The sequence below is a fragment of the Setaria italica genome, chromosome V (genome assembly GCF_000263155.2).
Source record: "Setaria italica strain Yugu1 chromosome V, Setaria_italica_v2.0, whole genome shotgun sequence".
NCBI classification, from domain to species: domain Eukaryota; kingdom Viridiplantae; phylum Streptophyta; class Magnoliopsida; order Poales; family Poaceae; genus Setaria; species Setaria italica.
This window is the reverse complement of record NC_028454.1, coordinates 7,121,762-7,134,756: the sequence shown is the minus strand read 5'-3', so window position 1 is coordinate 7,134,756 and position 12,995 is coordinate 7,121,762. Positions and strand designations below refer to the sequence as shown.

Sequence of the window (12,995 nt, the reverse complement as noted above, 5' to 3'; positions counted from 1 at the left end):
TGTGTGTAGTGTACTTTGTGACAGCGAGACGTTGAACATTTGATGATCATGTCAAACAATGTTCACAGTTACGTGGAAGCGCTTACATTCTCCTCTGTTTTTTCTGTTCCTGTTATATAGTGTGCTCTCTCCTATCTCTTTGTGTTGTTGCACACATGTTACCACCTGTTGCGCTAGCAACTAGCATACACCAAAGCATTTGAGGTCAGTTTTTTTTGCATTCACTCCTGAAACCCAATGAGAAATATGGCTATCATTTGGGTGAATCAAAAATATGTAGCTAGATTGAGATATTTTTCTAATTCATTACTGTAGGTCATTTTTGCTTGTATGTCTTTGTGGCCAGGTTTAGATTATAGATTTCCTAGTAGTGACCATGGCTCAAATGCACTTAATCTAATTTTTACATAAGTTACAGTTTACTTTAACCAGTATTTATTTTTGAAAGATTTTTTATCTGGACTGTAAGTACCATATTTTCAATGTTACTTTTTTTTCTCTTATTTTCCTGTTTTGATCTCTTGGGTTAAAATATGAGATAATTCCTCACATAATGATGTTGGGTTTCCATTTTTTTTAATGAAATGCTTCCTTTGTTGTTGATTTGTGCACCTATTCGTGATGTCTTGAGGTGGAAAGTGTTTTTGGTTGCAATTTGTAGTTTAGCTATTAATGGGTTGAAGTCTAATTTTATGTTGTGATACACATGAGACTTGTAAATGATTTTGTGTATGTCCATTTTATTTGTAATGATTGACTCATTTGATTTATTCTTGCTTTTTTCTGATATCAATTCCAAGCTTATTGTTTGTCATGTATTTTTGGTGTGTCCAAGGTTATTGTTTGTCATGTACTTCTGGTGTTATTAATTATTTGACATGTCTAAGGTTAGGGAGCATTAATACATATTGATCCTTCAACATTTTAGTTTATGTGAAATTTGCGTGGATCCTAATTATTCTGCATGGCTAATAATAGTTTGTTAGAGCGCAGTTCGTGCAGCTAACATGTCCTAGTCACTGTATTTAAACCTTACCATTTGTCATTTCTCTGCCTATATTCTTTTTCTTTATATTTCTTCACTTTGCAAATATTTGTCTATCATTTTGTTTGATGGTGATCCTAAAGGTTTGATGATTTACATATTTCTGATATTATCCTGACCACTCTTGGTTGTAATGACAGATTGATAGAGTTCAAAATCAAGGTGCAGCCCTTATTTCACCTGATATTATTGCTTGATATTTCTGAGTTTGGGGTTGTCGGATGCGATGATATGCGGTGTACGATATAACAAATAAACCGTTATTGAATACAAATTTTGTAGTTGTGAGTACTATGGTATAATTATCATTGTCATTTCATTTTTTTTTGTTTTATGCTTTACTTCCGACTACTAGATTTTTTTTATTTTCTGCACGTTTATTTTTTGTTTCAAGTTAATATAACTTTAGTTTTTTATTATAAGTTATATTTTGAAGGCCAAATCACTTTATGTTGCAGTTATAAGTTGTATGAACTATGTTGTTATCTAGTAAATACTTTAAATGTTTCCTGTACATATATATACTAAATTCTTATGATCATGGCATGCTTTGTTTATTTGAATATCTTAAGCTTCTGAGATTACTTGAGCTGTACAGATAGTTGTGTCATTTAGATCCCATATGTTTATTTTCTTATTGTCCTATCATTTGCCATAGCGACTCATCATCCTCGTATGTTTGTTCTCTTTCTTGCAGTCAGTAAGTTGTAGCATGGAGTTGATTACCCTCTAAAACTGTATATATAAGTGCATGGTCTTTGTTTCCTCCATTGGTTTTTGTTCTTCCTGTTGCTAGCTGATTAATTTGTCATGAATATAATTTATTCTAATTTATAGGTTTATCTTCTTGTGCCAACTGATTGTTGTGATGTGCTTCCTGTCATCAAGAATTCAGTGGAATGCAGGTTTGTAATACTAAATTTACAAACAAAACTGCTTATCCTACCATATTTGTTCTCTCTTATCTCTGATGTAGTTGCTATTTTTCAGTTCATCCTTCTACAATTTTCATCAGGTTCTACGTGATTCTGAATCTATTTAGAATATGGAAACGAGAATTGCAGACTCCAAGGATATATGGAGAATTTTGCACCTTTGTTTCTTCTCCTCCTTAGATCGGATTCCTTTGCCTTGTCACCACCGCTGCAGCTTCGTATGCAGCTTTTTTGCGTCGACGCCGGCACCTTCTTTGTATCAGCTATCTTTAGATGCAAATTCCATTTGCTTATTTTGTTGATTGTTTCAGATTATGATGCGGGCTGTGGCCTCAGGTCTTTTGTTTGCATGTGCAATATTTTGGCCTTAATCTGATGCTATGTAGTTGGCCCAATTGTATTCGTTTGATAATATGTTTGTCGTCATGAGCCAGTTCTTAACGAATTGTGGATTATTGATGAACCCGTTAAGAATTGGTTAACCTGTTTGACAAATTTGACAGATTGTTTGTGTTGAAATCTGTCAGTTTTTATTTGCTTAGGTGTCATGTTTTTATTTGTAAAAAAAGTGACAGATTTAGACAGCAAAAATCTATCAACAACAGAAGGAGGTATTTGGATCCTTGTTTAAAAGTCTAGTCCATGTTACATCAAATATTCGGAAGCTAATTAGGAGGATTAAACGTAAGTTAAATATAAAACTAATTACACAGATAGAGGCTAATTCGCGAGATGAATTTATTAAGCCTAGTCCGTGATTTAATAGTGTGATGCTACGGTAAACATGTGCTAATCACGAACTAATTAGGTTTAATAGATTCGTCTCGCAAATTAGCCTCCATCTATGCAGTTGGTTTTGTAATTAGTTTATATTTAATATTCCTAATTAGTATTTAAACATTGGACGCGTGTGACAGGAACTTTGAACTAAATAACCAAAGACCAAACACCCCCTATCCACCGCAGAAAGAAAAAAGTTTCTTTACCACACATATTATTACGGTCCACTAAATGCCAAAAAATGCCCCTGCTGAATCCGATTCTGAGATCCAAATTTCGAACAATCTCTTTCCTCTGCCGTGGTAGTGCGCCGTGGTACGACGGAGCATCCTAGAAAGCCGTTCTCTTTCTGGGGTCCGGCCAGTTGGGGATACCATGGAGGCAGGAAAGGCTAGTCCGACCGAGCTGCTCGCGCCGCCGCCGCCGCCGGAGAGCGTCAAGCGCAGCGGCAAGAGGGCAAGGGACGGGCCGCTGCTGTTCGGTACCCAACTGATCAAGCACGAAGGGAAAGACGACGAACTGGTTGAAGCCGCACCACAAGGAGCGGAAGCAATCGTCCCATCGGAGTCGCCGGAGAAGCAGCCGCCGACGGCGGTTCAGGTGGACAAGGCCAAGCTCTACTGCTCGCTGTGCGCCTGCGAGTTGACGCCACCCATCTACCAGGTTGGATTCATATGATTTCCGTGTGCGCTTGCCCCCATCTGCAAACAGCAATTTCTTGATTTGTAATGGCTGTCGTCTCCTGTTCGCGTGCAGTGCGCCGTGGGGCATCTGGCGTGCTGCAGCTGCCGCGTGAAGCTCCCGGGCCGCCGGTGCCGGACCTGCCGCTACCGCGGCACGGCCTTCTCCGCCTACGCGCACTGCCCCGGCCTCGACCTCTTCTTCGGCGACCTCCGCGTGCCGTGCGACTTCGACGAGTACGGCTGCAGGGCCTTCGTCCCCTACTTCCTCAGCGCCAACCACAAGGGCACCTGCGAGCACGCCCCCTGCCACTGCCCGGAGCCCGGCTGCTTCCTCCTCTGCTCGCCGCGGGCGCTCGCCGCCCACCTCGTCGCCGACCACTACTGGGCCGTCTACGACCTCGCCTACGGCACGCCCCTCCCGCTCGCCGTCCCTGTGCCCGCGGCGGCGGCGATGGCTTCGGGGTCACCGGTCCCTGCCCCGGCGCGGGACCTCCGGCTGCTGCGCGGGGACGATGCGTCGCAGTTCCTGATGGCCGTGGGCCCGCTGGGCGACGGCGCGGCGGTGTCGGTGGTGCTCGTCCGGGCCATGGCCAACCCGCCGGCGTTCCCGCGGTACACGTGCACGTTCTACGCGAACCCGCCCCCGCGCGCGGCGGACCTCCAGGGCGGGTACTTCTTCGCGACCGTGCCGGTGAGGAGCAGCGCGCTGGCCGACGGCGCCGGCGCCGCGCCGGAGAAGGAGCTGTACTTCGCCGTGCCCAGGGAGATGCTGTGCGGGGGCAACAGGGAGCTGCTCCTCTCCGTCCGGATCGATCGCTCGACGGGAGCTGAACCTCCTGTCGAAGACAAGAAGATGATCATTGAAAGCTGATCAATAAGCACTAGTACCAAATTGCAAGCTTTTGGGATGATACTCTCAAGTAAGATTAGCTAGTGGAAAGATATTTCAGGTGTTAGATTTCTGTCTAGAAGACAACTCTACAAGTGCTTCTGATAATCATGGTTTTCTCTCAAGATTAGCTAGTGGAAAGACATTCCAGGTGTTAGAATTCTATCTGGAAAACTACAGGCGCTTCTGGTAATCATGGTTTTGGATCTTAGTATATGAACTAGCCCTTGGTCCTGCACAATTGCAACTAGCATACCAAAGTAATACCGTATTATTCGAACTGAGCTTCAGTGATACTCCGTGATTCGGTCATGTTAACCGTGTAAATTGTGTCTGAGTTAGCTAAGATGCTGGTGATGATAGATTTGTGACATGTCGCACGATGTTGTGAGCATGTCATTGGCTTCTAGACCTTTTCTAGCAGTCATCAATCTTCTTTCAATGCCAAGAAGGTTATCAGAGAAAGCTGATCAGTAAGTACTAGTAGTACCAAATCGCAGGCTTTTGGGATGAATAATCTTAAGATTAGCTAGTGGAAAGATATTCGGTTGTGAGAATTCCATCCTGGGAACTACATGCACTTCATGGGTTTTGGGTTGTTTTTTTTTCTCTCCAAAAAACAAAGTCATGGTTTGGCTATGGTAGAATCGGGAACTGGGAGAGCCGAACGCTCCTGACATGCCCATCCTCTCGCCCCTTGACTCGCGATGTTGTATCCGGGAATCCGGGGCTCGTCTTTGACATGGCGAGATTTGTTTTGATTCCGCAAAGCTTCGGTGATCAAGGACCTGTTTGGATGCAGGGTTTAGTACCTGTCACATCGAATATTTGGATACTAATTAGGAGTATTAAATATAGTTTAATTACAAAACTAATTACACAGATGGAGTCTAATTCGCGAGACGAATCTATTAAGCCTAATTAGTTCATGATTTGACAATGTGGTGCTACAGTAACCATTTGCTAATGATGGATTAATTAGGCTTAATAGATTCGTCTCGCGAATTAGTATAGGGGTTCTGCAGTTAGTTTTATAATTAGCTCATCTTTAGTCCTCCTGATTAGTGTCCGAACATCCGATGTGACCCTTCCTAAAATTTAGTACCTCGCATCCAAACACCCCCCAAGTCGAAGAGACGAGCAATGCCAATGAAGCTTTGATCCTCCCACTCTCCCAGAGCCTCTACTTCTCTAGGATTGGATGGATGACAGGTTCTATCGGTGACGCGGTTGCGATTTTGCTTCGTCTGCTGTCTTTTTGTTGTTTTCTGCAGGTCGACCAATGGTTTTGACACCTAGTATTATTGTGAAACGTCTATCCCTAAAACCTCATTTCTACATGCTCCCGCCCACGTAAATACGATTAATCATGTCAAACTTGTATTTTATTTTTGATAAAATGCCAAAGTTGTAAACAAATAAAACACCGTGCAATGATGCAGCTAGTCTACTCCGTAGTATCCTGTACTACGCACAACGACACAAGCCTAGAACGCCTCGACCAGCCCGGGAGATGTTGTGATCTTCTGCTAAAGTTTAGCCTGGTCATTTGGAATCCTAATTAGGAGTATTAAATATAGACTAATGATAAAAATAATTATATAAATTAGGGTTCGCAAAACGAATCTATTAAACCTAATCATCCATGATTAGCACATGTTTACTGTAGCATCACATGTACTAATCATGGACTAATTAACCCTCATTTATGCAATTATTTTTTCCATTAGCCTATGTTTAACACTCCTAATTAGCATCAAACGTCCGATATGACCTGAGCTAAACTTTAGTCCAAGAATCCAAACATCCCCTTAGATCCCTTGGTAGGGCTTCACCGCAAGCCAAGGCACGAGCAAAACGACTCCAGTCCAGGAGCTCTTGGAACCTTTCAGTGGAGAAACCGAAAAAATTAGCTCCCCACAGCTCCACCCTCACGTGTGGGGGCATCTGTTATTTTTTTTCCCATCATGACCCACGGAGGCGGCGCTGGGCTGGCGGACGGCGAGGTGGAGGGAGGTGGAGCTAGGGGCTGGCAGATGGAGGCGGCGCTGGGGCGGCAGACTAGTGGCGATGGGAGTGGAGGCGTTGGGGGCAAGGCGGACGGTGGCGCTGGGGTGCAAGGGGGAGGAAGGCGGCGTTGGGTCATCGCTACGAGCGGATAAGAAAAGAACAGGGGTAAGGAAAAAAATAATAAGAGACGAAGGAAAAGACAAAAAAAGAAGTGAGAAAAAAGAAATATGAAGAGAAAAAATGGAAGAAATAAATAATGAAGGGCATTGTGAACATTTCCATTTTTATCTATTTTAAATAATTAAAAAAAGTTGTTTTGCCGAATGTTTTTATAACCCCACAAGTTGTAGAAAAAAAATGGCCAGAGTTATTTCACCTACAACAGGCACAAGCACAACCCGCAATGCTGATTCTGCAGGGTTGATAGCACATGGCGGGACTTGCATGTCACCTTGCACATTTTTCTCCGGCTCCCGCAGTCTTGCCCAGTCCTCCTCCCTTTTCCTTTTCTCTTTCCTCACCTCCCACCTCTCCATTCCATTTTCCCTAGATCCGGCGGAGGGACCGGCGTCCTCAGGCCCCGGCGGTGGCAGGCGTCACGTGCAGTCATGGCTACTCGGCGGCGAGCGGGAGTGCACGGCCTATGTGAGGTCACCGCAGGTAGGTCGGATAGGTCGACGTTGTCAGGATACGACGGCGTGCGTGCCAGGGGTGGGCTGCAGCTCCTCCGCTAAGAGCGGCGGCGCGTGGCCCCATGGGCGAGCTCCCCCGCGGCAGCGTGGGGCCGGGGCCGGGGCGAGCTAACCCACCGAGAGTGGCGGCTTCCCCCGCCGACGCGCGGTTCGCCGCGCGTTGCTCCCACGCCAGGGAGCGCCTTTTTCCTTTTCCTTTTTTTTTCAAAAAATTTCTATAAACTTTTCTTCAACATTTTTTTCATGAATCTTTGTCCCTAAATTTTTTCTGACAAATCTTTATTCAGAAATTCTTTCCAAAAGTTTTCTAAATTTTCTTTAACATTTTTTCCCGAATGTTTGTTGTCCAAATTTTTTTTCCGAATTTTGTTTCACGAAAGTTTGTTCTCAAACTTTTTGCATCGAATAAATTTGTATGAAATCTTTCTCGTATAAATTATGTATGCAAATCTTTGCACATATTTGTTTATCGTATATTTTTCATGTGAATTCTAAAATGGAATAGAGGGGGCAGGGGGCCAGATGCAGGTGAGAACGGGGCCATGCGAGTTGTCGCGAATCGATCGGACGGAAGCCCGTATTAACTTACCTAGAACTTGTCTCGTAGAGTATCACTTACGTGTGCGGTTTGCCCCAACTCCTCCGTGGACGCGTAGCAATTTCGCTACCAACTCCGGGAAGGGCAGTCGCTCTACCTTCACAAGGTTTTCGGTCCTGTTCCTCCGTCACATCAAACCCTCCTCTTCTTGCTCTGCTCCGATCAAACCTCCCGCTCAGCTCTACTCCGAGTCCGCAATGCGCCCGCGTCTCCGACGTCAAAAGAGGAGCCTTTCCACGGCGGAAGAAGAGGGGGACGGGCGATGACGGCGTTGCCTCGCTCCGGGAAACAGGGCCAAGAACGGCGAGTGCAGATGGGGGAGGAGGCGGTAGGAGGAGGGGGACGGGGTGGAAATGGTGGCGGAGGAGAACAGGCCGCGGGTGAGGCTGGAAGGCTGGACTGCGAGATCTTTGTCAAGATGGACTCACATGTTCTTGACTGCACGATCTGCTGCGAATCCCTCCGGCCACCAATCTACCAGGTGATCACCACAGCAACCACTCACAACATTTGTTGCATCTACTCCGTCTACTGCTGCTGCTTCGACCATTGTTGATCTGTATTTTGAGTGTTGTTCCGAAATTTGCAATTCCGTATAGGCTGCATTTGTTCGATCTACTTCCTGCCTGGATAGGTAAATGTGGTTTCTTTTCTGAATGTTGAGGTTGGCCTGGATAAAATAGAATGAATAGATGGGTCAATGATGTATTTGGTTTACTCGATGATTAAGATATGATGGGATAGATTCACATAGTACAAGTGTTTACTAGAAAAGACAAGTACTATTATGGCTCTGACCTTAAGTTTTCGTTCTTCAATGGTGAGGGATAGGGACATATTGGGGGTGTGCCCAATTCGATACTCCATTAATTTAGGTCGGTTCAGTAATCCACCAATCGACAAGTAAGTACGAAATTACCGAATGAGGTTAGTTGGAAATAAATAAATATATATATAATTAGAAATAAGGTGAGCCATCTTCCTCTGTCCCTAGAAGATACAAGATATCAATGCATGGATATTTTGCTGTCATAAGGAACTTTATTACTGCAATTGTTCCATTATTTGCTTGATCACTGTTTTTCCTATGATGTCCAAATGAAAACTTTTAGGATCGTATCGCTGCTGCTTCGAAACACAAGTTTTGCCCTCAACTTTTCGCAAGGTCAAGGAAGCAACAGATGAAGAGCATGTTTTTTTTTTCCGAACCTAGTGTGTTCTAGACTTACAATTATGTGCCACGGTTAGTGGGAAAATAATATATTTGGCCTATTTGATGATTTGGGATATGATGTATAGCTTCTCACAGTACAAGTCATTATATGTGTGATCTTGATTCTAAGAAAAGGATATCATGGATGTCAATTGTCAGTTTCGTTTTTATATTCCAGTTATGTAGGTTAGGTTGGTTCCAAAATCAACCCGAATTGACAAGCAGGTACATAATCAAGTTAGATGGAGGTGTTCTTTTCCCTTTAACCTAAGAATTAAGGTGGCTGCTCTACATGTTTCGATAGAAGTACTAAGACATACATAAATGGATCGACATTTTTATGGCGCAATGGGGCTTTATTAATGCAATTGATTCATTTACTTGCTTGGCTGCTGCTCTTGCTATGTTGCCCAGCTGGCACATTTTAGGATCCCACTGCTGGTGCCTCAAAACAGAACATTTTATAGGCTCAATTTTCCATGAGGTTGAGTACACAACAAATGAACGTTTTCTGACCTAGTGTGCTCTAGACTTAGTTATGTGCCATAGTTGAAAGTCAGTGTGCCGCCTCAATAAAGAAACTACACTTTTTTTTTTGGTTTCAGGACGTGTACTTTTTAAAAGAAAAGGAAGAAAAACATTGACCTTGTGGCCTGGTAAAGCCTTTGATTTTTAAGGCATGATTAGCAACATTTTGTTTGTGAAACATGTCAAGCAATCTTGATAGAAGCAGGAGTAGATTCTTTCACCTTTTTTTTCTCGAACACTTGAGAGAGCTATGTATTTTTTATTATATATAGAAAGAAAAAAAATGGTCTGTTACAACTTACAATAGCAACCATCATACCTAACCTAGGAGATATGATGAGATTGCTGTACAACTTAGAGATTCTTTCTATAGGGTGTTATATGAACTGAAAGTACTAAGAAGGCATTGCATTGTTGAGTGTATGTCCAAAATATGTCATTATCACTTACTCGTTGCATGTTGTTGAATAACATGCTAACTTTCTTAATCTTCAGTGCGAGGTCGGACATGCTGTATGTTTTGCATGCCGTGGAAAGCTTTGCAACACATGCCCATTCTGCTGCCGAGGAATTGGCTTCTGCCGCTGCTTTGCACTTGAGCAAGTGGTCGACACTGTGAAAGTGCCATGCTCAAACGCAAATTATGGATGCAAGCAGTTCATATATCGTATACCACCAGAAAGAGAAGCATGAGAAGACATGCGTCCATGCTCCATGCTTCTGCCCAGAGGATGGCTGCTCATTCAAAGGATCAACAGGATCGCTTCTTGATCACTTTGTCACCGAGCACAAATGGTTGCCGACAAACTTCCACTACGACAAGGCCCAGAGGATCTGCATCCCACGGCACCGCCGCTTCACAACCTTGGTCGGGGAGGACCGGTCCATGTTTCTTGTGGTGAACACTTCCACCGACATTGGCAATGCTCTCACCACGATCTGCATCAGGCCCCATGAGTCCTTCGGGTCATGCTATTCATCCAAGATCTCAGCCGTCCGCCGTGCTGAATCTGACAAAGGGAGGTATGTGTTTCAAATGGATTCTCATGTGAGGAGTAACTCGCTGCATGATGGGGTTCAATTGGGAAGGTTCTTCCTGCTGGTGCCTCCTGAACTAGTAGATGAATTGGCTGACGAATTTACCATCAATATTTGCATCGGGAAGATCAAGTGTGCCGTGCATTACCGATCGGATCAGCATCTTGGCAAGGCTTGGTGGTCTCAGACTTTTGATATTGCAGCAACTAGACTGAGAAAGGGGTCATCCGTTGCTCTCGCCTTGTTTTCATCTTAAAAGTTGTAGGTCGAATTTGCTAGACGAGCCATCTTGAGCTATTTCTGCTGTGATAGCAGAAGTTAATTTGCTCTGTTACCTTGCATGTAATGTGGCCAACCTGCGAGTCACTAGCTTAACATGATGCAAACTCCTTTTTCTGGATGAATACCAACTGTCGCCCCTTGTCATTTGTTTTCTGCTTTGATTTAAGAGTAAATTGCGTCCACCATACAACAACTTGTCAGGTGGGTGTAGATTGGTCCAACAACTTGTAAACTGTTTAATTTAGTATAATAACTTGACAGGTGGGTGCAGATTGGTCCAACAACTTATAAATTAACTTGACATGGTCCAACAACTTATAAAATGCTTAATTTAGCACAATAACTTAGCAAATTAGTGCACTTGCAATCCAAATGTTATAACAACAACATATTAAGCATAGTAGATGGACATGTGAATTTTCTTCCAGTCAATAATTCTTGATTTTTGTCGATAAAAATTGTTGACCATAACCAAGGTGTTGCATCTCCACTGTGTACATAATATTTTTATTATTATTTGAAAATGAATGATATTTTAGAATTATGTCATTAGTATTACCGAAAGACTAAAGTTCAAAATAGGGATCCTGGGACCTTAGATTTGTTTTGCACTTCTGCTCATGTATTCAATATTTGTATACAAGCATGTTTGTCTCTATTCTTTTAGCTCATTTTCCCTTTCTAAACAAGTACGTGTGGCTTTAAAAATATTTATTCCAAAATCCTAAAAGATATTGTTAGTATGTAGTAAAATAATAGTTTTTTGTGTAGCCGAACAATGCATACGACGAAGCATTTAAAAAACTGTGAGGGTGAACTTATAAATATTGAATATGGAATTAAATATTCTTAATTAAAATTAAATTGTTGTATAAAAATAATTAATATGTAGACATAACATTAATTGCCTGAAATAATGAAAGTTCTAATTTTGGTCAAAACATTGCCTTTGCGACGTGAATATCTATGGTCAAATAATGCTCAATAGTTTGATCCGACGTGAATATATACCTAACCCAGTATTAGCGAATATGTTGCTCGTTATAACATCCACCTTGCATCAACTTATATAAACTTATTGCACTAAATTGAACATTGCATCAACTTATATAAAATTATTGCACTAAATTGAACATTTTAAATTTTAAAGTTGTTGGACCAATCCGCGCCAATAGTTATTGTACTAAATTAACCCATTTGTCAAGTTATTGTATTAGATTGAGCATTTTACTAACACTATTAAATTATTGTATTAGATTGATCATTTTACTTAACTCTTGATTTAATCGTGGACGCTTAATCCACTGATCATGGTATATGTTTTTCTTAGTAGATGGCCAGCGCACTTGGGCAAGCCTTGAAATCGTAGAACCGTCGTTGATCCGTGTGATATCAATATTTCCGTCACTGTTGTTTGAAAATCCATCGGAAATTTGCATGTGAACAGAGATAGGTGCGGTTTGATTGCTCTGCAGGTCCCCGAAGCAACGCTCAGTCAAAGCAGGCTGATTTGAAAGCACGGCGGTAAATTCGGTGGCAGCAGGCTAGCAGCAGCACAGCTGTACAGGCTTCGCCCGCCGGCAAGGTCCTGGGCTCCTGGCGGTGGAGTGTTTTGTGCGCCGCCCTGTCCTGTCCGCCGACGCTTGCGTATCTTTTGCTGGCGCGCCATGAGCCAGCTATATCCCATCGGTTATTGAATAAACCAGCAAAAAGCGAAAGCATAGCGTATAGCTAGGCCTTGTCTACTTCCCAATTTGAAAGTGGCAAAATTAGCATTTTGCCATAAATACGCAACTGTAGCGTTTCGTTTGTATTTGTGAATTATTGTTCAAATATTGACTAATTAGGCTCAAAAGATTCGTCTCGCAAAGTACAACAAAACTGTGCAATTAGTTTTTGATTTCGTCTACATTTAGTACTCCATACATGTACCGCAAGTTTGATGTGATGGGGAATCTTCTTTTTGCATAGTGTCAAAGTTGGGAGTTTGGAGGGAAGTAAACAAGGGCTAAAGTGTTAGACCATACAGGTACATGGAGATTTGGAGAATCCATGTAGGCTTAGTTACCAAAGTTTGGAGGTGCTAAATTACCTTTACAGCACTGTAGTATACTGTAGTATTTCGTTTGTATTTATGAATTATTATCCAAACATTGACTAATTAGACTCAAAAGATTCGTCTCGCAAAGTACAACAAAACTGTGCAATTAGTTTTTAATTTCGTCTACATTTAGTACTTCATGCATGTACTATAAGTTTGATGTGATGGGGAATCTTCTTTTTGTATAGTGCCAAAGTTGGA

General features: G+C 42.5%; 1 protein-coding gene across 1 annotated transcript; it reads left to right on the top strand.

Annotated features, from left to right (window-relative positions):
* Window positions 1-3,084: 3,084 nt before the first annotated feature.
* LOC111257439 lies at window positions 3,085-4,573 on the top strand. The gene is made up of 2 exons (XM_022827217.1): window positions 3,085-3,423; window positions 3,517-4,573. Exons 1-2 carry the CDS (start codon window positions 3,136-3,138, stop codon window positions 4,312-4,314), a joined length of 1,086 nt encoding a protein of 361 aa, XP_022682952.1. The 5' UTR covers window positions 3,085-3,135; the 3' UTR covers window positions 4,315-4,573.
* The last annotated feature ends 8,422 nt before the right edge of the window (window positions 4,574-12,995 follow it).

What these genes read in the sequence shown, in the direction of transcription:
- LOC111257439 (XM_022827217.1), top strand. Translation starts at nt 3,136, where the DNA reads ATGGAGGCAGGAAAGGCTAGTCCGACCGAGCTGCTCGCGCCGCCGCCG. An exon ending in TGACGCCACCCATCTACCAG is followed by an intron (nt 3,424 to 3,516) that starts GTTGGATTCATA and finishes GTTCGCGTGCAG; the next exon opens with TGCGCCGTGGGGCATCTGGC.